This window comes from Muntiacus reevesi, chromosome 9, assembly GCF_963930625.1.
Source record: "Muntiacus reevesi chromosome 9, mMunRee1.1, whole genome shotgun sequence".
Lineage (NCBI taxonomy): Eukaryota > Metazoa > Chordata > Mammalia > Artiodactyla > Cervidae > Muntiacus > Muntiacus reevesi.
This window is the reverse complement of record NC_089257.1, coordinates 18,011,836-18,036,448: the sequence shown is the minus strand read 5'-3', so window position 1 is coordinate 18,036,448 and position 24,613 is coordinate 18,011,836. Positions and strand designations below refer to the sequence as shown.

The window sequence follows — 24,613 nt, the reverse complement described above, 5'->3', positions numbered from 1 at the left end:
TAGTCTGGTAATTCATAATTGAAACCACATTGAGGTAAGGGTTGATAACTTCAAAACAACCATGAAAACTGCCCTTTCGATCAAGGTAGGGATAGGTAAGGCTGCTCATAACCAGGGACTTGAAAGCTTCTGTGTAACAAGCCTGTCTTCTCTTCTCTTCCTTTCTCCTCTGACTTCTCACTTTTCTGCTCTGGCAAAATAACTTCATTTAAATCAAATATGGGTTGACTCAAATACCTGCTTGATTCTCTTCTTGTCACATGATATTATACCTAGTGACATTTAAAAAAAAAAAACTCTGCTATAATAGGGATTAAATTTTGGATCATCCTGCTTTGAACTTGAGTCCTTCTGTTTGAGTTTTGCCTCGTGTAAGTTGAGAGAGTCCTTTTGTTGATATCAGAATGTGTATTTTATAATCCTCCAGTAATTCCAGCAGGAACCTTTCAGAATGGCTCTAGTAGTTTGCCCACCAGCTTCCTCCACTTTCTGTATGGTAAGTAACTTTGGCCAGGATGGTTTTGGTTAGGCTCACATAGGACTCCCATGACCTTTCAACTAAGGAAGTAAAACAGGATTGCAGGAAGGGCCCAGACAACTTCCTCTGTGTGAGACTGCCAAAGGCACACCTAGTTAGTTGAGTTGGAATCCCTTGCTTGAAGGAGAAGACCCCTTTGAGCTGGTGGTGGACTTTAAGCCTGATCTCCCAAGGCTTCTCTCTCAAGAGATCCTGCCACCTGAACCCACAACTCCCTCTCGCAGGTTTGTCTGTTCACTGTTAATTCTTTCACTGGGGCTTTTCAGAATAAGCGATGGGATAGAGCTTCTCGCAAGTGGGCATAGTGATGTGACAGTTGTCATGGCTGCTGTGGGTTAAGTTAACAGTCTCGGTTTCTCAGCTTCCCTGAAGAATGTTTGTGAGTGAGGAGTGAAGTGGGGGGAGGGTGAGCGCTGGATGAAGGAGGTATTTGGCCTCAATGCCCGATGCACACACTCCTCCTCTGGTTATCGCCTCCCATGTTGGTGTGAAGAGTTTCACTGAATGTACCCAAAAGTTGCTTAAGAGCCACGGACCCGAGCTGCAGCTGCGGTAGTGGGGCTCCGCCTTCTTCCCTGGCCTCTCTGTTGCTGGGCGCCTGGTTTCATGCCCCATCGTGCCATGATGGAGATTTAATCAGGCCACGGAGTTAATTGCCAGCGCTGTTTGCCTTTTCCCTGGCAGAAGTCAGAGTCTTGAGTAAATTATGGAGGTTTAAATTTGCTTGATTTCCTGCAGAAAGTGGGGTCAGGAGGTCCCAGACTGTAGACACTCTCTTTGGTCAGCCAGCAGGGGGTCAGTCCTTAACGGTATTTCAGAGGTGACTAAACGCTGTTTTTGAAACGTCCTTCTCCAGTAAGTTTTTTTCCTCTGGGGGTTGGTCTGCTGACCTTAACCTAGTGGAGTGGAGTGTCGGTGTGAAGGCGCGCACCCCAATTAAAGCTACCTTTCTCCTCACCGTTGCTGGGCTCCAAAGGCAAATGGAATCATGTTTGTGGATGGAGAGGCACCCAGCGCAGAAGCCCAGCTGCAGATCAGCGTTTCCTGTTTCTGACCTTTTGAGATGGAACGTTGAAGGTAGCTGTGTTAATTTATCAGTAAAACAATACTCTGGACAAGAAAGCTTCAAAACAAATCAACAGAAAACCATTGATGAGACTTAAAAAGAAACTTCTGTCGCATGGGCTTTTCTGATGTGTCTTTAGCCTGCCTGTCTCTGAGGCCCCTTGTCTGTGCTTCCCTGCCTCCCTGCTCCCAACCTTGGCCCTGGCAGGGTCTGCCCCTGGCGGGCGAGGAAGCAGGTCTTAGTGCTCACCACTCAGTTTGCCCTGTGGCTGTTTGATTAGCTCCGTCCCCTCCTCACCTCCTCCAGGAAGATGGAGGTGACTCTATGGATCTTCCTGGGCCCACAGGACTTGAGGACCTTGTTTTAGTACTTGTTGTTTGTGTTATAATTTGTCTTTTTACCTAGCTGTCTTCCCTACCAGATTATGAACTGCTTGAGGAGAAGGAATTTGTCTTTGCGTCTTTAACCCTATTCTTGGCTTATAGTTTATGCTCAGGAAATGTTGACTGAATGAATGAGCACCAAAAATCATACTGATGAAATGCTTGTTGAGCTCCTAACACTGTTGTTTTGACAGACGAGAATATGAATTGGAGTGAGCTAGTTTTTTGTGTTTGCTTTCAACTACTATTCCTAGTTTCCCTGATAGCTCAGTTGGTAAAGAATCCGCCTACAATGCAAGAGACGCCGGTTCAATTCCTGGGTCAGGAAGATCCCCTGGAGAAGGGATAGGCTACCCACTCCAGTATTCTTGGGCTTCCCTGGTAGCTCAGCTGGTAAAGAATCTGCCCGCAATGCGGGAGACCTGGGTTCGATCCCTGGGTTGGGAAGATCCCCTAGAGAAGGGAAAGGCTACCCACTCCAGTATTCTGGCCTGGAGAATTCCATGGATTGTATAGTCCATGGGGTCACAAAGAGTCAGACACGACTGAGCTGAGTGACTTCCACTTTCACCATCCCTGGAGCTCTGTGTTGAGCCCTAGGCTAAGTGCTCACGTGCATAATCTGGAGGTAGGTACTGTCAGGCTCTGCATTTTACAGGTGAGGAAACTAAGAGTCACAGAAGAGGCTTTCCACACCACAGTAAATGGCAGTGTCCAGATTCACACTGTCTGTTAAATATCCTAACCCTACACTTCTTCAGAATACTTAGCACGATAAGATTGTAGATGAGTATTTTAAATGAATGAACTAAGTTGGAAACCATTTCAGAGCTTTGATGTCACTCATTTGAATGTACATTAGCTATTCACACCCATGCACAGAGAACAGAAAGAACACAATTTGGGCTTAGTCATTTTTAAACAAGTTTTTGTTGAGTTGCACCAAGCACTGTGCTAAATGCTGGGTGTTACTAGCAGTTACGACTCTGGTTTTCATGAAGCTTTCAAGATAGCTAAAATAGCTAAAATATAATGAATAGGACAGAAAAGAGAAAATTATGAAAATAAAAACAGTGTATTTGGAGAGGAAGAAGAATCGAGGTAAATTAGGACCCCAGAGTGAGGTGAAGGTGGGTAGGAAGAAGGGGTTCATTTAAAATCCTAGTGGCTGGAAGATACCTCATGATCACTTAGCCACCTCTCACCCCGCTTTTGAGACCTGCAGAAGGTGAATCCCGGGGAAATTCCTATTCCCATAAGACCGTCTGTTGACTTCCTTTGTCGAATGTTTGTATGTGTCAGGTACTTTACATTTATTACCTTGTTACTGTTATTAACATCTAGATTGTTAAGAAATAATAAGTAGGACATGTTAATATTTTAATTATTGTGTTAAGTAACACTACCTAGAAAAGAGTTTCGCTCATGGCTCAGTGGTAAAGAATCTGCCTGCAGTGCAGAAGACCCGGGTTCGATTCCTGGGTCGGGAATAGCCCTTGGAGAAGGGAATGGCTGCCCCCTCTAGTGTTCTTGCCTGGGAAATCCCATGGACAGAGGAGCCTGGTGTCCATGGCGTCACAAAGAGTATGACACAACTGAACGACTAACACTTGTATTTGCACCTAGAAAAGTTGTAGTTTTACCGTGAGCTTGCAGATTCAGCAACTGAGGTGCAAGAGATGTTAAGTGCTTTGCCCAGGTCACACAGCTGGTCAGCAAAGAACCTGGGTTCTGATTAAGGACATGTGATTCTAAAACTGACCTCAAATGTGCTGACTCACTTTTTTGAAGTCATTTGCATCAGTGTTGGTGGCATATCCTACAGTAAAGTGTCAAGCTTGTAACACAGTAAATTCATGCTCAGCAGTTTCTGTGTTGTCTCCGTGTTCATCTCAATGCCTGTGTTTCATGGGAAAGTGTTGGCAAGATTTCAGAGCTTGTTACGCTCCTTTATGTGCCCTGTCTCCCTCAATATGCTGCCGTTTCTGCTTCTCCAGTATTCAAGCCCTGTTTGGCATGCAAGTGAGCGATGTGGAAAAATTGAGAGCCGAGACAAGTTACTGTCCATTTCCTACCCACCCTTCGTCTCCTCCCGCATCCCATAACCATCCGCTTCCCAAAGGGAGCTGGCATTCGGGATGAGACAGGATCTATTGTCTTGCCAGAGACTTCGTTTCTTCTCCTGGCAGCGCTGTGAAACCAGAGCTGTGATGCCTTTTGGGGGGTTTAAATTCCAAGGGATTCATTTTCTGAAACCACGCTTTGCATCTCTTAGGGAATTTTTCCCCTCCTTTGAATGTCATAGAGGCATGCAAGTGTGCTGGCGTTCCCCACTTCTGAAGAACAGACCTCATTTTGTTGGAGGTTTAATAGTTTTTCCTCCTGTGTTAGAGGTGTATTTACCTTTTTAAATTTATGTGCTCCCTTTGTGTCAGTGTTATGTATTTGGTATGTTTTTATTCCGTGTACCCTCTGAAATCATAGTGTTTAGGTGGTCTCTTACTTATTGGCCCAGATTTGATCATCAAGAATCAAGAAAACCTTCAGCATTTCTGTCTCAGAGAAGAGCTAGAAGTAATAAACTCTGGAGTTTCCCACAGTTCCAGTTTCCAGAGTCTGTAAATGGTGATGTTTACCTCAAACTGGGGAAGGGCCATGAAACACCACATCCTGGTGTTCTGGAGTCAGACAGCCTGGGTGCTTTCCCGCTCTGTCTTGTATAGGCTATATGACCATGAACATCATTCACTATTTCTTCTTTCCTTTCTGGACTGGTAAAGCAAATGATTAGACATCATTCACTATTTCTAATCCCACAGTTTCATCATCCGTAAAATGAGAGTGGTAGCCATCTATTTTGAGGTTGTCATGAGGCTCAAATGAGATAATATATGTAAAGCACAGTGCCTCACAGTAAAGTGAAAGTTGCTCAGTCGTGTCCAAATCTTTGCGACCCCATGGACCATACGGTCCATGGAATTCTCCAGGCCAGGATACTGGAGTAGGTAGCCTTTCCCTTCTCCAGGGGATCCTCCCAACCCAGGGATCAAACCCAGGTCTCCCACATTTCAGGCAGATTCTTTACCAGCTGAGCCACAAGGAAAGCCCAAGAATACTGGAGTGGGTAGCCTATCCCTTCTCCAGGGGATCTTCCTGACCCAGGAATCAAACTGGCGTCTCCTGCATTGCAAGCAGATTCTTTACCAGCTGAACTATCAGGGAAACCAAAGTACTTAGCAAATCTTGACTGTTTTGATGTCACATATTAAATTATTTTACATACTACTTTAAAAACTTTTTTTTCTTTTCCATAAAAACTTTTTTTCTTTTCCATTTAAAATGGTAAATTTCAAGCTTACGAGTTTTGTGTTGGGAGGGGTTGATGAGTGGGCTGGGTTGGTGAGGGCAGAGAGACCATGAACCTCGGGGATTAACTGTGACTTAACGCACAGGGCTACTTCCTGACTTCCGTTTCCATACAAATCAGGAAACTGTGACGAATAAGATAGGAGTAGAAAATGAAAAGGTATTCCTGCAAAGGTGATCAGATGCAAGGTAGAAACACCAAGATCCAGGCATCTTCCTAAGACCACGGCTTAATGCCCAAGTGTGATATTGTGGAAACAAAAAGTCAGCCTTAGGAAGACAGTCCTTCCTGTTGTGTCTCTTGCTTGTGAAATCTTAGTTATGGCCTGTTGTGGACATTTCGGCATTAATATCCTGATGACATCAGGACTCCAGGAACCCCATTCAGGCTCCTTGAGTTCCCATCCATGTGTATTCCATGTGTTCGTGTGCATTTCCTGTCCCACACTGTTACATCTGGCAAACAGCTGTTGTCATATACGTGGTGATGGGTGTCCATCAGTGATATGGATGAGGTTGATGGGGGAAACCTTGGAAATCCCAGAGTATGAAAAGACTAAAGAGCGTGAGCAGCCAGAATAACAGGCCATTTCATATTCAGCCTCCTCCTGGTGAAGCTGAAGTTAGGTCCTGAAGTTAAGCTTTTCATGTAAAAGCATATGAATGTAAATGTAATTCATGCCACTGAATTGTACACTTAAAGATATTTGAAATGGCAGATTTCATGTTATATTTTACCAGTTTTTAAAATTTAACAATGTAATATACCAAAACCCATTGTGTACCTTAAATGGGTGCATTGTTTAGTACATGAATTATTGGGCTTCCCTCGTGGCTCAGCTGGTAAAGAATCTGCCTACAATACGGAAGGCATCAACCCCTGGGTTGGGAAGATCCCCTGGAGAAGGGAAAGGTTACCCACTCCAGTATCCTGGCCTGGAGAATTCTATGGACTATATAGTCCATGGGGTCGCAAAGAGTCGGACACAACTGAGCAACTAAACCACCACCCCTCTGCTTCTTCTGTTGCCTCTGTTTTCTCTGACTTCTTTTCTTTTTGTTTGTTTTCTATTGTTCATGCTGAAGATGTTCTTGAAATGTCTGATTCTGGGATCTGTGGAAGCTCTAAAAAGTTGATCAAAAGTTTTTTGTTTAAGAGAAGCTTGCTACCCAGAGAGCTTCGCTGCGAGGTGGTGGGTCCTCGCTGCGGGGTGGTGGGGCCTCGCTGCGGGGTGGTGGGTCCTCGCTGCGGGGTGGTGGGTCCTCGCTGTAAGGTGATGGGGCTTCGCTGTCAGGTCATGGAGTGGCAAGTAACCACATGGCTGCTAATGTTTGGGTCACTAGAGGGGGAAGAAGCTGTAGAGCTCATCATTCAACAGGCTCTAACTGCATTTCCCTCTTTTCGGTACCTGTGTTTCCATTTCTAGAGCTTTAGTTTTCTCAGAGAATCAATCTCCCTTCTGTGGCTTGGGTAAGAAAGAAGAGTAGTTTTCTGGTTCAGTGGGCAGGTGGTGGGAACGCTTATGCCCTGAGTCTGTCACTGCTCCTTACACATATTTTAACTGTGTTCACCCTCCTCCTCTTACCTCATGAGGTCCCAGCGAGCACAGTCCCTGGGCCGTTGTGTAGCTAACAGTTGGCACTTGCTTGCCCTGTTGCCCCGCCACCCCTTTTATAGCACTTGGGTTGCAACTCTCACCCTTCTGCCCTGTCACCACTCCTCCAGCCCTTTTCAGTCTTTTCAGAAGCATGTTGATGCTGCTCATCAGCTGCTGTCTCTGTTCCCATTTCATTGTCTGGGTAGATTTATATTTTATATTTATTAATTGCCGTTTTAGTGAGTTTGGGGAGGGAATGGAGATAAATGCATGTGTTTAAATCTGTCATGTTTAACTAGACATCTCCTCTTAGCTGCAAAAATTCTCTGCTCTTTTTTTAAGGGTATCAGGGCCAAGCTCAGTTAAAGAACATCAGTGCAGATTTTGAGGTGGGGAAGACTTTGGACAGTTGCCTCTTGGATTGGTCCTAGTTAGAGCGATCGAGTCTTCCTCGTTCAGGTTTATTGGTGACACCATTGTTACTAGATCCTTCTCTGACCCGCATTAATCTGTTCTCTTGCAGAAGTGGGGCAGTGTGAGCAACCCTCTCTTCCTCCCCCTCATCCCCCCGCAATCTCAAGGTTTCACGGCCATCGTCCTCACCTACGACCGAGTGGAGAGCCTCTTCCGGGTCATCACCGAAGTGTCCAAGGTGCCCAGCCTCTCCAAGTTACTGGTCGTCTGGAACAATCAGAATAAAAACCCTCCTGAAGGTAAGAAGAGTGGAGAGACGGTGTGTCTGGAAAGGCCCGGTTTGGACGTTCATGTTCATCTCAATGGGATCAAGTTTTTTTGGATAGACAAATGATTTGCAGCCTTTGTCTTAAATGAACTTTCCTGCTTTGTCAACAGCAACGCCATTCCTGAGGCAGCGTGACCCTGGTTTTCTCAGTCATCTTGTTCTTGTTCTAGGGTGGCCTGTTTAACTCTAAGCCCACGGCATGCTCTGTAGCCACAAGTGTTTGAGGGCTTAGGAATCAATAGGATCAAAGGCCATCAGCCTTGAGAAAACAGATCTTAGCTTCCCTCAGCCCTCTCAGCTGATTTGTTTACATGAAAAGTCAGTTTAAAAGGCATTAGTTTTCTCCTTCCTTATCTCGGCTCTGATACCGTGCTCTTCTTCAAAAAGGACGGCCTCACCTCTGATGGGCAAAGTCAGCAAAGCGCGCCCTCCCAGGCTTGAATCAGCTCCTTAAAGTGAGCCCTCGCTGGAAGTTCCCACCAGCTCATCCTTAATCACTCTGTCCCTCGCCTTGGCCAGCCCTATAATCTGCTGACTGGCAGCTCGGGCTGAGCCTGTTTGATTCATTGGATTTGTTTTTAATTCAAGACGCATAATGTACGTTCCACCTGCATTTCGTTTCTCATTCAGTCCGTCTATTATGGATCCTAATCCCAGAGACTTCAAAGCCCCTGCCCTTTATAGCCTATTAAAGCCAGGAAGTTTCTGATGGATTAGAGCAAGGAATGAGTTTGAAGTTTGTAATGTGCACCACTATCACCGATAAGGTCTAGTTTATTGCCTGACAGTAGTATCTGCACTTTTTATGGCTGTTCCCATTTAATTGATTATCCTGAAGTCGGGATAGTCAACCTTGGAAACCTCAGCAGTAGATCCATAGTCTAGGCTGGGAGAAGAATGTACTTCTGTCTGTGAGGCAAATCAGGATTTAAATGCCCTCTTGAGACTTTAAAAATTTTTTCCTTGGTGGGACTTTTGTTCTCTGCATCAATACTTGCTTTTTAGATTCAGGGAGCCACAGTTTAGTAAACAAAGTAGCTATTTTACATGAAAGCCCACAGTATGCCCTGAAGCTCACTGTGCTTATTATTGTTGTTATTATTATCGTGCTTTTGTGCTGACATTCTTGGATTTTTGTTTTGTTTGTTTGACTCTCAATAAAGGGGACAGAAAGGGGTAGGAGAAAAAAGAGGATGTTGGCATCTTCTCAGAGGGAGAGAGGACAAGACTGACGGGAAGGGGGAGGAGGGGGAGGCTGAGGGGACAGAAAGGGGCAGCAGGGAGGGTCGTCAGAAGCCCAGGTCCACCCAGAGTGAGGTGGGTCGGGGGCCCTGCGTTGCTCATCCGTGTCTTCATTCATACAGGGAGGGTCATCAGAAGCCCAGGTCCACCCAGAGTGAGGTGGGTCGGGGGCCCTGCGTTGCTGATCCGTGTCTTCATTCATACAGGGAGGGTCATCAGAAGCCCAGGTCCACCCAGAGTGAGGTGGGTCGGGGGCCCTGCGTTGCTGATCCGTGTCTTCATTCATACAGGGAGGGTCATCAGAAGCCCAGGTCCACCCAGAGTGAGGTGGTTCGGGGGCCCTGTGTTGCTGATCCATGTCTTCATTCATACAGGGAGGGTCATCAGAAGCCCAGGTCCACCCAGAGTGAGGTGGGTTGGGGGCCCTGCGTTGCTGATCCGTGTCTTCATTCATACAGGGAAGGTCATCAGAAGCCCAGGTCCACCCAGAGTGAGGTGGTTCGGGGGCCCCGCGTTGCTGATCCATGTCTTCATAAAGGGACGGGTTGTGTTTCAGAAGGAAGGCTGCGTGTCCCTAGTTGGAGCTGGAACAGCTGTGTGTCATATCTGCAGTCAGCCCCCTGCACGCCAAGGCCACCAGCTTCCAGAGCAGGAGCCTCCCGGCTGCACCCCACCCACCAGACAGGCAGTGCTGGTGCTAAATGCAGAGGAGACTTCTTAGAAACCCGGGTTAGTCACTTTGGGCATAAGGTGACTTATTTAGTGTGGCTTTGAGACACTTCTTTGGGGCAGGTATCACTGCAAACTGTGAGAAAAGAGAAATCGTTTTCTTCCTTCTTGGTCTAAGGTCCTTGCCTACATTGCCGTCACTAAAAGCAAGAGGACAAACGTAGGTTCTGGAGTTGGGTGTTCAGTTTTAATTTTTGGTACACCCTACCAAAGTGTGGTGCTGAATGTCATGACCAAGAGTGTAGTTTATTTTTGAAATATTTTGCCTCTAGAGAGGAAAGAGAACCCTCAGCTGATGAGACCCAAACTTTGACACATTCAGGGGCTGGACCAGCTTTTTTTCTAACAGTGGTTTTTAGGTCAGGGCTCTGGCTCTGACGTTGTGGTTGTTTGGGGGAGAACATGAACCGTGTTTAATCTTCTGTGGGGTGTTTGTTCAGTTGGTAAATGGGGCTGTCAGCTCTGGCCCTCTTGCCAGTAAAGGCATCTGATTTTTCATGTACGGCATTAGTAATATATATATTTTTTAAAAGACAAGTCCAAGGCTTTGAAATATTAGAGGCAAAAGTGATGTTTTTCGCTTTCTCTACATTTACTAAAATAAATATTGTGGTTAACATGTCTGCTGCTGGGAGGATTAGTGTAGGCAGAAATCCCTCCCCTCCAGTTTTTTTTTTTTTTCACTCTCCAACCCAACCAAATAGTATTTTCTTTTTGGTTACATTTAAGTCTAAATTGCTGGGTTTGAAGTTTAAGTAAATACTTAGACTAGGCAATAGAAATTTCCAGTGAGCTTTCGTCACGTTGGTTTTGAGCTCTGTCAGACGAAAAGGCAAGCCACTGCCCTCCTCCGACCCCAGCTTTTCAGTTTCCCGGCTTGATGGATATGGAGGTTGTTAGGCTTGGCCCCTGGCCTCAGCCTGAAGGAAGCTGTTACATCGTACATTTCAGATAGGTTTAACTCAGCCTTCTGTTTTAACTGATTTCAGTTTTTAAATTTAAATTGATCTCAGGGAACTCCCCTATGGCCACCCCAGCTTCGGATTGCTACTTCCACAGTTCTTAATAGGCAGGATGGGATTGGCTGAGCATTTCAGAGTGGTCCGTCAGGATGGAGGCAATCGAGAAGCAGAAGCAGGAGCGCCCTTCCTTCAAGCTGAATTCTGGGACTGTGGGGAGTGAGGGTCTAGGGACCTTCTGTTCCCCAGGCTGGTTGAGGACTTCTGGAGGGAGCCTGAGATTTGTACAGAGATAACCGGATGGTTGATTTTGTGAATCTGTGGTTGTGTGTGACAGTGATCCCCAGGATGGACTTGGGGTCATCGTCAGACAATCTGAACGTTTGGTAGTACCTTTGCCAAGTTGGAGAGTTCTCCTTGCTCACATGGTTTCTGGCATCCAACTTGGAGAAAACTGTTAATCAATACACATTAAAAAAAAATCCTTAGCACAAGGAGTTCTTTTTCTCCTTCAAGTTGGACTAAAGCTCAAAACTGTAAAGTTATCAGGTCAGTTGGCTCAGCTGTTTGTTTTTCATAAGCTTGGCAATGTTTTTGAGAAATCTTATTTTTCAGACTACTTTGTGTGAATGGAAGGTGACATTTCTGTTTTGCCAGCTACAGATTTGCAGGATGAGACACAAGCTACAATTCATGCAGTTCCATTTATAATTTAAAGGAGTAAGGAAAAAGACCCCATCTAAGCCAAGCAGTGGTGTAAGAACCCGCAGATTTCTAGCTGTGATGCTGTTTCCTCCTGCATCCTAAGGAGTCACCCCATATTCTTCTGTCTACACCTCTCCAAAATGTCAGAGGCAAAGTGAAGTTTGTAAGAGTTTACAAGAATCCATTTGTGAGGATGCCTGGGTAAGGAAGATCTCCTGGAGGAAGAAAATAGCAACCTAGTCCCACATTCTTTCCTGAAAAATCTCATGGACATAGGAGCCTGGTGGGCTACAGTCCAAAGGACTGCAAAGAGTCGGACACGACTGAACCACTAGGCACAGTAGTGAAAACGAGAATGATACAGAGTTGTTACAACATGTATTATCTACCTTTTATATCCAAGGAATGGGAACTGTGCTAAGTGCTTTACACGTGTTATCTCTAGTGCTTATAACAAACCTGTGAAGAAGCTGATGTTATCCCCATTTACAAAAGTGAAACTCAGATTAACTGAGTAATTTCCCCTAGGGCTTCCTGGTGGCTCAAACAGTAAAGAATCCGCCTGCAATGCAAAGACCCAGGTTCAGTCTCTGGGTTCAGAAGATCCCCTGGAGAAGTGCATGGCAACCGACTCCAGTAGTCTTGCCTTAGAGAATTCCATGGACAGAGGAGCCTGGTGGTCTATAGCCCATAGCGTCACATGGAGTTGGACACGACTCAGTGACTAACACACACACATCAGAGATCTGCAGAAATGAACACAGGTCTCTCTGGATCCAAAGCTCATGCTCTGTGCCCTGAGGCCCACTGTATCTATTCAGATTGCCGTTTAGCAGCAAGGAAATCATGCTTTGTCAGATCTCTGATTTGAGATTATGCAGATCAACCAGGTTCTTCTCAGGGACTCGAAGAGAGGCAGAAAAATAAACCTTATTCTTTTGAAAATATTAATGGAAAGAAAAATACAAGTCTTCTGTTCTTTCTCACCTATGTTTTTCTTTCCTACCTTGTATTCCTGTCCTATTTTTTTTTTTCAAACTGTATCGAAATCCTATATCAGAATTATCTGCTTTAAGGCAGGGAGTAATTATAATGCTTCTTTGGCTAGCCACCTTCTTGTTCCCATGTCCCACAGAAGGGATACAAAAGCCCAAGTAAGTTGGGTCCCCTCCTTAGAGGCCTGTTCTATTTGAAACTGTGAAAACAAGAAACTAGGAGTTCTACTTGGAGTCCTTCCTTGTGGTCATGATGGTTCATAGGGAGCTGGACCGTTGAGATGGAGACTTCTTTTACCAAAGCTGCCTTTGACTCTCCAGGTTCAACTCAGAACAGGAAAAGGTAATCACCTTTCCAAGAAAGCCACAATTCATTCAACATTTCCATCTGTGCCCATTTGGCTGTCCTCACTTGCTAAAACTTCCCTATCAAAGACCTTATCGAGGAAGGTTGTTTACAGACGTTGTCTTGAGTAATTTTCTGGCTACACATAGGCAAAGAATTGGAAAACTCTCTGTTGAACGTGTTGTGCACACTCGCTGGGTGAGAGTCCCTCTCATCCAGGGTAGAGGAACGTCTACACGTCACGCAAGCAGCTAACCTATTTTCTAGCCTCTTTCTGTATTGCAGAAAGAGGGGCTGTTTGTTGCCTTGTGAAATTTCCTTGGCAAGAGTTCCATGTTTCTTTGTTCCATTGGCAAGTTAGGTTTTTTCAGTTCTAGAGGATGAATGGCAGGGTTTCTGTTGGCCTTGAAGTGGACTTTGAAGATAAAAGCTGAGGACATACCACTAGATTGTCAGAGTAATGTATGAGATCTAACATGTGCCACTTTGCCACCACTCCTTAGGGTTCCAAAACATCCTTGGTCTGTAAATAGGCACAGACTTGCAAGGGAAAGCACAGGGCACATTAGGTGGGAGTCTGCCACATGCCGGGCACTGCGCTGCCGAACGCGTTCCTGTTCCTCCTCACGTCTTGCCACAGGTGAAGACGGTGTTACTGTCCCATCTTCATAGTCAGAGAAACAGGTGCAAAGTCACTGATTTGTTCAAGATCACGTGGCTGATAAGGAATGCAGGCACCTGAGATTTGAAGCTCTTTCCAAAGACTGATCTCTCTGTGAAATGTCACTGTCCATACAGTCCTCACAGGTATCTTGTTTGGTCCCTGAAGTTAGTACATTTCAGGTAGAAGGGCACATAGTGTTGCTGAAGGCATTTCATTTCATTAGAGCTTTCTTTCCTATTTTGAGTCTGAATCCGTTTCCCTGTAACTTTCACCCAGGCATTGGGCATGGTTCTAGCTTCAGAAGCCACAGAGAACAATTCCCCTTTTCATCTGACAGCCCTTCTGATAGCCCAAGTGTGTTAGTCAAGATCCAGGTGGGAGACAGAAACCACACAGCAACTTGAACGGGAAACGTTCAAGTATTAACTCGGAACTCTTAACTAGGACTAGGAGATTGGTGACTAAAGGGTGAAGAGAGCTCCCAGGATTATAGGAAATCATCTTGGGGATTGAGAGCACCTCCCCAGGCTTGGTCTAGGATTCAGACCCACTGCGTGGTGAGGCTGCTCAGGCGCCACAGGCTAAGACTAGCAAACAGGAAACCAGCAGCCCCTTTGGATACCCACGGAATTCAACAGGAGGCCCTCCAGGGGTGCTATTGGACTCAGTGGGGTACTGGCGAGGGCTTCAGTTCACTCGGAGCCACCTGAGGGCAGAACCCCAGCTGAGTTGCTGCTGAAGGTATCTTGCCAGGAAGCTGCCTGCAGAGGAGCTGCCAGACTCCTTAGGGAGCCTGTTGGGGTGTCTGTAGAACCTGCTAGGAATCCTCCCTTGGGGGTGCCACTACACGTGCTGGAGAGGGGTGCTGCTGCCTGTCTGCTGCTCAGGTACCAAAGGAGCAAGTAAAAAGGCACCCCTGAACCAGGAAGCAAAGCCCCTTACCTCCCAGCGTCCCTCCAGCGCCCTTTACTAATAGGGCTTAATGTCGTGTCAGCGGGCAAAGGGGAAATGGTGATGGGGTCGCCTGCCATATCACCCACAGGGCAGTGGAGGGTGTATTTGAGGCTGAGACGCAGTGCGTGACAACTGGCATACTCAGTTTAAAGAGACCCTGGATTCAAGTACCTGCACTGCCCTCATCAACTCCTCATACCCCCCAGTTTGTTGGTGCTTCTGTTGTAAGTGTTGGTGTGCTGGTCGTTCAGTTGTGTCTGAGTCTTTGCAACCCCTCAGACTAGTCCTCCAGGCTCCTCTGTCCATGGAATTCCCCAGGCAAGAATGCCGGAGTGGGTTGCCATTCCCTCCTCCAGGGAATCTTCCCGATCCAGGGACTGAACCCTGGTGTCCTGCATTGCAGGCAGATTCTTTATCATCTGAGCCATGCTGGACAGCTCTGTTGCAGTACCCAAATCTAAACACAGGGTCTCCTACAGAGGTTCTCAAAGTGCAATCTGGGGACTGCTGAGCATCCCTGAGGTCCTTTCACAGGGCTGGTGAGGTTGAAATTCTTTCTGTGAGAATGCTGAGTCACCCTGCTTTCCCACGCTTACATTTTTCACTTGTGCATAGTGGGGTTTTCCAGGGCCTGCCCGACATGGGATGACATCACCACTCTACTGGCTGATGGAGTGTGTGCTCGTGTGTCCTGGGGTTTTAAAGTTTCCTTGGTTTTCATTCAGAATATAATAAATTGTGTGTGTGTGTGTGTGTCGCACATAAATAAAACCTCTTTGGGGATCTCAACAGTTTTTAAGAGCACAAAGGAATCCCGACACCAAAAAATTTGAGAACCACTGATCTCAAGATAACCACTGATCTAGTTAGAGCTATAACTTCCTTCACTTTTAGGTATTACAATTTATTCATGTTTTCTAAGGATTTGGATTTATGACAGGGATTTCTTTTATTTAACTGGAAGAGCGAATGGGAAGCAGAGAAGAATAAGGATGATTGTTTTTGTTCCAGATCCAGAGAAACATGACATTTTCAAGCTGCAATAAATGGTGCAGGTCCTATTTGGTCTTTGATGCTAAACAGACTTAGATTCAAATACTAGCTGTATCATTTAGCCCTAACCCCAGCCAATGTACTTAACCTCTCTGAGCTTTGTGAATCCTACTTTGTAAATAATTTCTGCTCCATAGAGTTGTAAATAATTTCTGCTCCATAGAGTTGTCAGGAGGATGAATGACAGTGCAGCTATAAAATAAAGTATCTGACATACACTGGTTGCTTAATGAAGGTTCCCTCCTCTCTCTCCACTTATTCTTACCCTGAGAAGGGACCTGCCTAAGAACCCCATGGGTAATGCAGAACTCAGGTCTCCAGTCTCTTAGTCTTATGCTTATCCATTTATTCTGAAGATATTTTTTGATTATGTCATTCTGGACCAGGTTGATCATTGATTAAAAGGCACTGACCCATTGGATCATTTCCTTGGTCTCCAGTCCTTTCCCAAACATGCTTTTTTTGGAGTTGAACACATTTTTAGGCCCTAAGCTTTTTCCGGCTCTGAAAGTGTTAGTCGCTCAGTTGTATCTGACTTTTGTGACCCCGTGGTCTATAGCCTGTTAGGCTCCTTTGTCCATGGAATTCTCCAGTCAAGAATACTGGAATGGGTAGCCATTACCTTCTCCAGGGGATCTTTCTGACCCAGGGATCGAACCTGGGTCTCCTGCATTGCAGGAAAACTCTTTACAATCTGAGCCACCAGGTGTTTTAGGCTCTTGGCTTACTTAGAACTTAAGGAATATCTTCTTCATATATATATATGTGTGTGTGTGTGTGTATATATATATATATATATGTATATATATATATATATATAAAGGAATATCTTCCTTTATTACAGGGCCTCTCACTTTCGCAGGCCTCTTCCAAGAACCTAGGAGCACCCCAACACTGTTTTACCTGGACATATTGTAAATTATGCAAAAGTAAGATATTTTATCTGACGTCTCTTAGGGCAAGCTTTTTTCCTCCTGATTTTCCCTCTGTCATACTTCTCCTTCTGTATGGTGACTTTGGAGTGGCCACAGGCATTTTGGGGCTTCAAGACTCACAAAGCTAGACCATCCCACAATTATGTGTTGGGCTTCTGGAAGCAATATGATACCTTTTCTATTCTCATCTGACAAATGTTGCGTGAAGAACAAACTGCCCTCTGCAAAGAACCCTGAGGTCTATGGACATGGGTCCTGTACCAAAGAAGTGTTAATTTCATGCTGTGCTAAATGCAGCGCTTTAAAATGAGGAACCTGAGGTTGAATTGCTTCAAAGCAGAATGGGAAAAATGGAAGGCGAGGCACAAGTTTGTGTGCCTTCAGCATACCAGAAAACCCCTTGTAATCAGACCTGGAAATTTGATATTTACTCTGTAAATTGGTCATGATGAGAAACCAAACCCAGTGAGTCAGGAGAGGGTGTCTCTTGAGGGGTGAGGTGCTAAGTTGGAAAAGCTGAACTCATTCAGGGCCATGGTTTTGTGAGGGTAGCTTTGGCAGCCTTGGGAGCTGTTGGTGATGGAGATGGGCACTGTCATTTTCTTTCCGCATGTACGTTTCCCAGAGGGGCTGCAGGCAAGTTTGGGGCTAGGTGTACATACCTGGAAGGATTATGCAGAGGTGGTCAGGTGGTCGAGTCCTGGTGTTCAAACCTCGGACCTGAGAATGAGGCAGGCAGAGCCCATGCCTCCTCCTGGCCTGTCCCTGTGACCTTCATCAAGTCGTTTGGCCCCCCTCTGCCTCTCAGTTGTGAGTTGGAGTCTTGTTTGTGGATTCTGGTTAAGACAACATTAAGCATCAGTGGTGTTGTAAGGATATAGAGAGAAAAGAGATATTTATAATATATATTCATCTTTAAGAATGTCCTCCTATAGTTGTGCATATGGTTTTTTTTCCATGATCTTATTTATTTGTTTTTGGCTGTGCTGGGTCTCCATTGCTGTACGGCCTTTTTCTCCAGTTGTGGAGAGCGGGGGCTCCTCTCTAGCTGCAGTGCGAGGGCTTCTCCCTCCAGCGGCTCCTCTTGTTTAGGGGTGTGGGCTCTAGGGCGCACATAGGACTTCAGTAGTCGCAGCACGGGGGCTCCGTAGCTGGGGCTCCTGGGCTCTAGAGCCCCAGCTCAGTGGTTGTGGCACATGGGCTTCGTTGCTCTGTGGCATTGGGATCTTCCTGGATCAGGGACTGAACCCACATCTCCTGCGTTGGCAGGCTGAAATCTTTACCACTGAGCCACCAGGGAAGCCCTGTGCCTGTGGATTTCATGAGAGTCACAGCTTTGAGTTGATTCTTCTGTCTTATATGTGAGACACGGCTTTCACCAGTTTATCTTTTCAAAGAAGTTAGAAGAGTCATAAATACCTTGTTTTGGTTTTTTCCTTTTTCCAGATTCTCTGTGGCCCAAAATCCGGGTTCCATTAAAAGTTGTGAGAACGGCTGAAAACAAGTTGAGTAACCGCTTCTTCCCTTATGACGAAATTGAGACAGAGGCCGTCCTGGCTATTGATGATGATATCATCATGCTGACCTCTGATGAGCTGCAATTCGGTTATGAGGTAAGGAGATCTCAAACAGTACATTTACATATTTAATATTTATTGCCCATTATTGCTTGTCTTTCCTAATACAGAGGGTTATATTTCATTCTCTGTCTTTCCTAATACAGAGGGTTATATTTCATTCTCTGAAGTTGTGATTTCTAGTAGCACCCAAAAACTGCTTGGGAGTGTGGGTCACAAAGCTGTTCTTTAGAGCTTTGAGGAAACCCTATTCCAAAATGACAGTTGTGCTGTCTGCCAGTTTGGGGAACTCCCAAGGAGAGTCCCAGGGGGCGTTTTCAAAAGAGCATCTGTGAGATTTAACAAGCCCCCTTCACTGACGTCTCCATGAAGAGCACGGCGCAGACCCAAGCAGCTGGGCACGGCCACAATAAGAACATCAGTAAGTGAAGACGCTGGCGACACCGACAGACAGAAAGCAGGCCCCGCTGATGGCTTGCTCTCTGAGTTTAAGTGCAGAGGCCGGCTGCCTGTCTTTGGGGAGAAGCCTTCTCTATCACTGTTCATTCAGTGAGGCTGATGGATTAGGCCGGGTTCAAGGGTTAAGTATGGAGACCAGTAAAGGTCTCCCCAGGGGAAAGTGCCAGAGCCGAGGCCTGGTGAAAAGCACTAGGAACTGATGCGTCCTGTCAGGGAGGATGTCCGCAGATGCCTGACGGCGACAGGCAGAGGCCTGCGGCTGCAGGGGTGAGTTGGTGGTGTCAGACTCAAGCAAAACAGACGGTGCACATCAACTAGCCACAGCCAGCACAAGGGAAAGTGGGGGAATTTATCCCCAACAGTAATCCTGCTTTGGGGAGAGAGGTAGCCATCTTCTTTAGTTGACTCAGGATCTATTAAATTTGAGGTTCTAAGAAATCATGAAACTTTATTTAATGAAGCCATATTTGGTACATGTGTTTGTTATAGAAATTTATTTTCTAAGCCTTAAAAGTGGATTTTTTTTCTTATTTTTTAAATTATCAAAGTAAGATAACACATTTACAGGAGACTTGAAAAATACAGAGCAAAGTTACATATAGTTCCACTATATATTACAGTTCTTTTTGTTTTTTTTTTTACTTTATCTTCAGAGTCTCTTTTTTTTTTTTTATTTTTTTAAAATTTTTATTAGTTAGAGGCTAATTACTTCACAACATTGCAGTGGGTTTTGTCATACATTGACATGAATCAGCCTACAGTTCTTTTTTTAAAGTAGATAAATTAAAATTTTTAGTTGGAGTTTCAATATCAGACTTTCAAAAATTAATAAAATGAATATACAGAAAAGTAGGAAGATAAAATAGACCTAAAAGGCACCATCAACCAATTCAACATAATTAAGATTCATACAACTTTCACACAATAATAGAATACAAATTCTGTTCAAGTTCCCATACACAGTAAACTAGGAGACATTGGAACATAGCCAGGGACATAAAACAAGGTGCAAAAATCTCATGGTCTAAAGGTATTGAAATCATAGAATCTATTCTCTTACCACTGTGGAATTATGTTAGAAACCACATTTTTAAAGATATGAAAACAACTCACCTATTTTCCAGTGCAATATGACATTTACCAAGAGATATCTTTGATTTAGCTATTAAAAGCTTCAATGAAGTTAGAAGACTGAAAAACAACACAGTTATTGCAGAGAAGAAAGTATTTAAGAAATTAATATCAAAGATACTTTAGAAAACCTCATGTATTTGGAAATTCAGTGTCCACTAAAAGTGGATTTTAAAGGGAAGAAATAGGAATCCCCCTGTGACCACCAGCACCAAAAATTAAAAGCTCATATTCCCCCAGGTGTAATCCCATGGGCTGTAGCTTACCAGGCTCCTACGTCCATGGAATTTTCCAGGCAAGAGTACTGGAATGGGTTGCCATTTCCATATCCAGGGGATCTTCCTGACCCAGGGAGCAAACCCAGGTGTCCCACATTGCAGGCAAACGCTTTACCCTCTGAGCCACCAAGGAAGCCCTTTTTATATATAGACATAAATAATTTAACATATATGGAAATATATATATTATATATAAATAACTATATATCAGTTCAGTCACTCAGTCGTGTCTGACTCTTTGTGACCCCATGGATTGCAGCACGGCAGGCCTCCCTCTCCATCACCAACTTCCAGAGTCCACCAAAACCCATGTGCATTGAGTTGGTGATGCCATCCAACCATCTCATCCTCTGTCGTCCCCTTCTCCTCCCGCCCTCAATCTTTCCCAGCATCAGAGTCTTTTCAGATGAGTCAGCTCTTCACATCAGGTGGCCCAAGTATTGGAGTTTCAGCTTCAACATCAGTCCTTCCAATGAACACCCAGGACTGATCTCCTTTAGGATGGACTTGTTGGATCTCCTTGCAGTTCAAGGGACTCTCAAAAGTCTTCTCCAACACCACAGTTCAAAAGCGTTAATTCTTTGGCACTCAGCTTTCTTTATAGTCTAACTCTCACACCCATACATGACCACTGGAAAAACCATAGCCTTGACTAAACAGACCTTTGTTGGTACAGTAACGTCCCTGCTTTTTAATATGCTGTCTAGGTTGGTCATAACTTTTCTTCCAAGGAGCAAGCGTCTTTTAATTTCATGGCTGCAGTCACCATCTACAGTGATTTTGGGGCCCAAAACAATAAAGTCTGCCACTGTTTCCACATCTATTTGCCATGAAGTGATGGGACCAGATGCCATGATCTTTTTTTTCTGAATGTGGAGCTTTAAGCTCAAAATTTTATAATTATATATAATGTATATTATATATAAAATATATTTGTATATCCATTGAGTGTAAAAGAAATTGCTGTGAAATAGGCTGATATGTGAATACTCTGGTCGATATCATTACTGGCCAGTGAAAGGCATGAAAATAGCTAGTAAAACATAGACTCACTTTCCTGAGTTTATTTCCATTCATAGAGATGTGTTTCCTATCATCACACCTAGGGTGTTGGGTGATTTTTCATACACTATCATTCCCTTTAAAAAAAAAAAATTACTTATTTCTCTAGCCAACTCATGGCAAAAAGACCTGTTTTTTTTTTCCTGCCAATGTTTTCTCTCTCCTTTGCATATAATGACTTCAAACTATATCCATGTGTTTGTTTTTGTGGTAAAAGGAAGGTAGGAAATGGGGAACATTTCAAATGAGGAAAGGTAACCAAGATGGACAGAGTGCTACCTCTGATATTTTCAGTTGGTCTGAATGAAGTCTGATAAAAGAAAGGTACCCTGGATGAATTCCTTTCAACCATGGCTTAAAATCTTGGGATCTCAGGAATATTGCAGGCTGAAATCTCTTTCAACCTTTAGTTCATTTAGAACGACAAAAAATGTATTGATGAGAGGAAGTGCAAAACCCAGAGGGACTGAGCGTGAATCTTCATCTCTTTCCCCTGATGCCCTGTGTTTACTCCACGTTACCTCTGAAGAAGTCAATTGTGTATCAAGAGGTAGGGGCAGGGACCCCCTTCATCTCTAGTAATGGGGGTCATCTCCAGATGCTAAGAAAGGAATAACTTCCCTAACTACCGTCTCTGTGTTGCTTACTGTGTTCCTACCAATTTGCTGGGTGTTTACGTACATCAATGGAGATCAGTCCTGGATGTTCATTGGAAGGACTGATGTTGAAGCTGAAACTTCAATACTTTGGCCATCTGATGAGAATAGCTGACTCATTTGAAAAGACCCTGATGCTAGGAAAGATTGAGGGCGGGAGGAGAAGGGGACGACAGAGGATGAGATGGTTGGATGGCCTCACTGATTGAATGGACATGGGTTTGGGTAAACTCCAGGAGTTGGTGATGGTCAGGGAGGCCTGGCATGCTGTGGTTCATGGGGTCGCAAAGAGTCGGCTGTGACTGAGTGACTGAACTGAACTGAACTGAATGATCTTTTCCCAAACCTCCTAGGCAGTTATTGGGTTTTGTTGTTGTTGTTTTTTCCTTTCTTTACTGAGACTGAGCAAGATTAGATGACTTGCCTACAGTCACACAGCTAAATAAGTGGAAGAGTTTGGGTCTGAATCCAAGTTTGGGTGACATTATATTGCCTTCCTTGAGGATTTTACCATGTCAGAGACTACTGGTCCCCAAAAGTAGTCCTCAGAACCATCTGTCACTTGTCCATCACTAGATTACCTTGGTACTAAGGAAAACAGATTTATTTCTCAGGCATCCCTACCACTGGTGCTTTAGGTTGCTATTGTAAAGTTATCTCTTGCATAGTAATTGACACTATGAAAAAAGTTAGTACTGGACCCAAGTTTCTATTCTGTCACCATGGACGACTTACGTAATCTCTCTGGGCTGTAGTTTATTCTTGCACAGAAAGGTGCTGACTTTGTCTGCTTCACTGGGTTGTCATGTACATTAGATAAGATTGTGTAGCGCTTAGTAAGTGCACGTTCTGGCTGGTGGGCCGTGTGCTCTGCTCTTTGTGAGATGCTGCATCAGCTGTTCCACCACGACTTCTGCTGTCCTTCTCACAACCCAGTGATTCATAGGGAGGGCTTGTGGTTGTTTTCATCATTCAGAAGGGGCAGTTCTCTTCTGGGGAGGGTACCCAGTTTTGTGTTGAATCAGAAGACAGAAGAGGATGGTACTTTTAAATCCCGTTTTTAATGCCAAAGCCTGGGATTATTTTCATGCAGACTTGATGGATTAAGAGAATAAACAAATCAGTTAATAAAAATTTATGCCCCAGGGGGTTACGTTGGAGCCCAGAACTACTTCTTTGTCACAGTTATCACTGTGTGTTAGGATTATATCTATCTTGTTGACTGTTTTTCATCCTTCAGCACTCAGATCAAAAGAAGCTTTCAGAAAGTCTCCAGACTACAGCACTCAACCTCTTTGTAAGCAAATAATTGTGAAGTGTGTTGTTTAGTGTCTGCTTTTCTTCTAGAATGTAAGCCCCATAGGGACAGAAATATGGCTGTCTTATTCATTGCTGTATCCTCTGTGCCTAACCCAGCTCAAGCCATTCAGCAGTTAGTAATATTTGATAAATGAACAAATTTACATTACCAGCATGCACATGAAAGATAGGAGACAGATTATTCTGGCCTGCATGCCTTTCCACTTTACTGTGATCCATAACCTAGATGCAACCATTTTAGAAAACAGTTTGGAGTTTGAAATGTTGAATATAAATCTACCATGTGACCCCACCATTCTTCCCACAGAGATTTACCCTAGAGAAATGAGAGCATATGTATACATAAATACTTGTATGCTAATGTAAGTTTTAGTGTTTGTACTTGCAGTGTTTGTTTCTAAAAGCCAAAAACCGGAGGAAAAAGAAATCTTATCAGAAGTTGAATGAATAAACTGATTGTGGTGTATCCATACAGTAGAGTACTACTTAGTAATAAGTAGATGAGCTATTGATACGTACAACATAGATGTATTTAAAAATAATTATGCTGAGTGAATGAAGCAAGGTGAAAAAGAGAACATATTTTATGATTTCATTTATAGAAAACACAAACTAAATCTTCAGTGATTGAAAGATCAGTGGCTGCCTGGAGAAGGGTAGGGCAAGTCAATTTGAAAAATTTAGTAAAATGTGTGCCCCATCAGTTCAATGAAAGCTATAAAACATTGCTCAAAGAAATTGAACGGCTTCATATATGGAAAGATGTATCATACATCTGAATCTGAAGATTCACTATTATTAAGGGGTAAGTTCTCCCCAAACTGATTTATAGATTCAAAGCAAGCACAGTCAAAATCCCAGAAGGCTTTTTTAAAAATTGAAATTGATAGCAGTTCTAAAATTGAAATGGAAACACAATAGACCTGAAAAAGCCAAAGCAGTTTTAAGAAAGAAGGACAAAATTGTAAAACTGCCTTATTTTAAGCGTAAAAAGCTAACGTAATCAAGACTCTGTGGTATTGGTGTAAACCTAGACGTGTAGATCAATGAAACAGAATATAAAGAGTCTAGAAATAGACTACATGTGTGGTCAATCAGTTTTCAGCAAAAGACCCAAGTCAGTTCAGTAGAGGTGGAATAGACTTTTCACTAAATAGTGCTGGAGCAATTTGATATCCATATGTCAGTTCAGAATAGATCTTGTCCTAAATGCAAGAACTAAAATTATAAAAACTTCTTCAAGGTAACAGTGAAAAAAATTCTAGTGTGCCTGAGCTAAGCAATGATTTTTTTTAAGTAAGAGACAAACAGCATAATTTAGAAAAGAAATCATATTGGATTTCATCAAAATTAGCAACACTTAAAAAGACACTTCTAAGAAAATAAAAAGGCAATTTATAGGCTAGGGAAAATATTTTCAGTATATATAAAGAACTATTCACACCTCTATCATGAGAAAACAAGTCAATTAAAAATGTGCAAAAGATTTGAGCAGTTACTTCATAAAAGAAAATATAGAGGTATAAACTAACATATGGAAAAAGTCTCCACCTCATAGTCATTAGGGCAATTCTACAGTAAAAGCACAATGAGTTAACACTATATACCCACTACTGTGACTAAATAAAATTGAAAATATTGACAGTGGCACATGTTGGTTAGACTGTGGAGCAACTTAGAGCTCTCATACATTGTTGGCAAAAATGTGAAATGGTACAACCAGTTTGGAAAAATATTTGGCAGATTCCCATAAAGTTAGAAAAAATGTTGCACTCTTCTATGACCAGATTCCAAAAGAAATTCATAGCCTCACTCATAATATAGAAAACCTAGGTACATCAACTTGCAATATGGA

The 24,613-nt window shown here is 43.8% G+C and overlaps 1 protein-coding gene across 1 annotated transcript in view; it reads left to right on the top strand.

The window, feature by feature from the left end:
* EXT2 (exostosin glycosyltransferase 2) overlaps positions 1–24,613 on the top strand; it is a 136,904-nt gene that overhangs the window by 78,117 nt on the left and 34,174 nt on the right. Inside the window, exons 9-10 of the mRNA XM_065944452.1 lie at positions 7,475–7,664; positions 17,722–17,888. Coding sequence (XP_065800524.1) covers positions 7,475–7,664; positions 17,722–17,888 — 357 coding nt within the window. The remainder of the gene's footprint in view (positions 1–7,474; positions 7,665–17,721; positions 17,889–24,613) is intronic.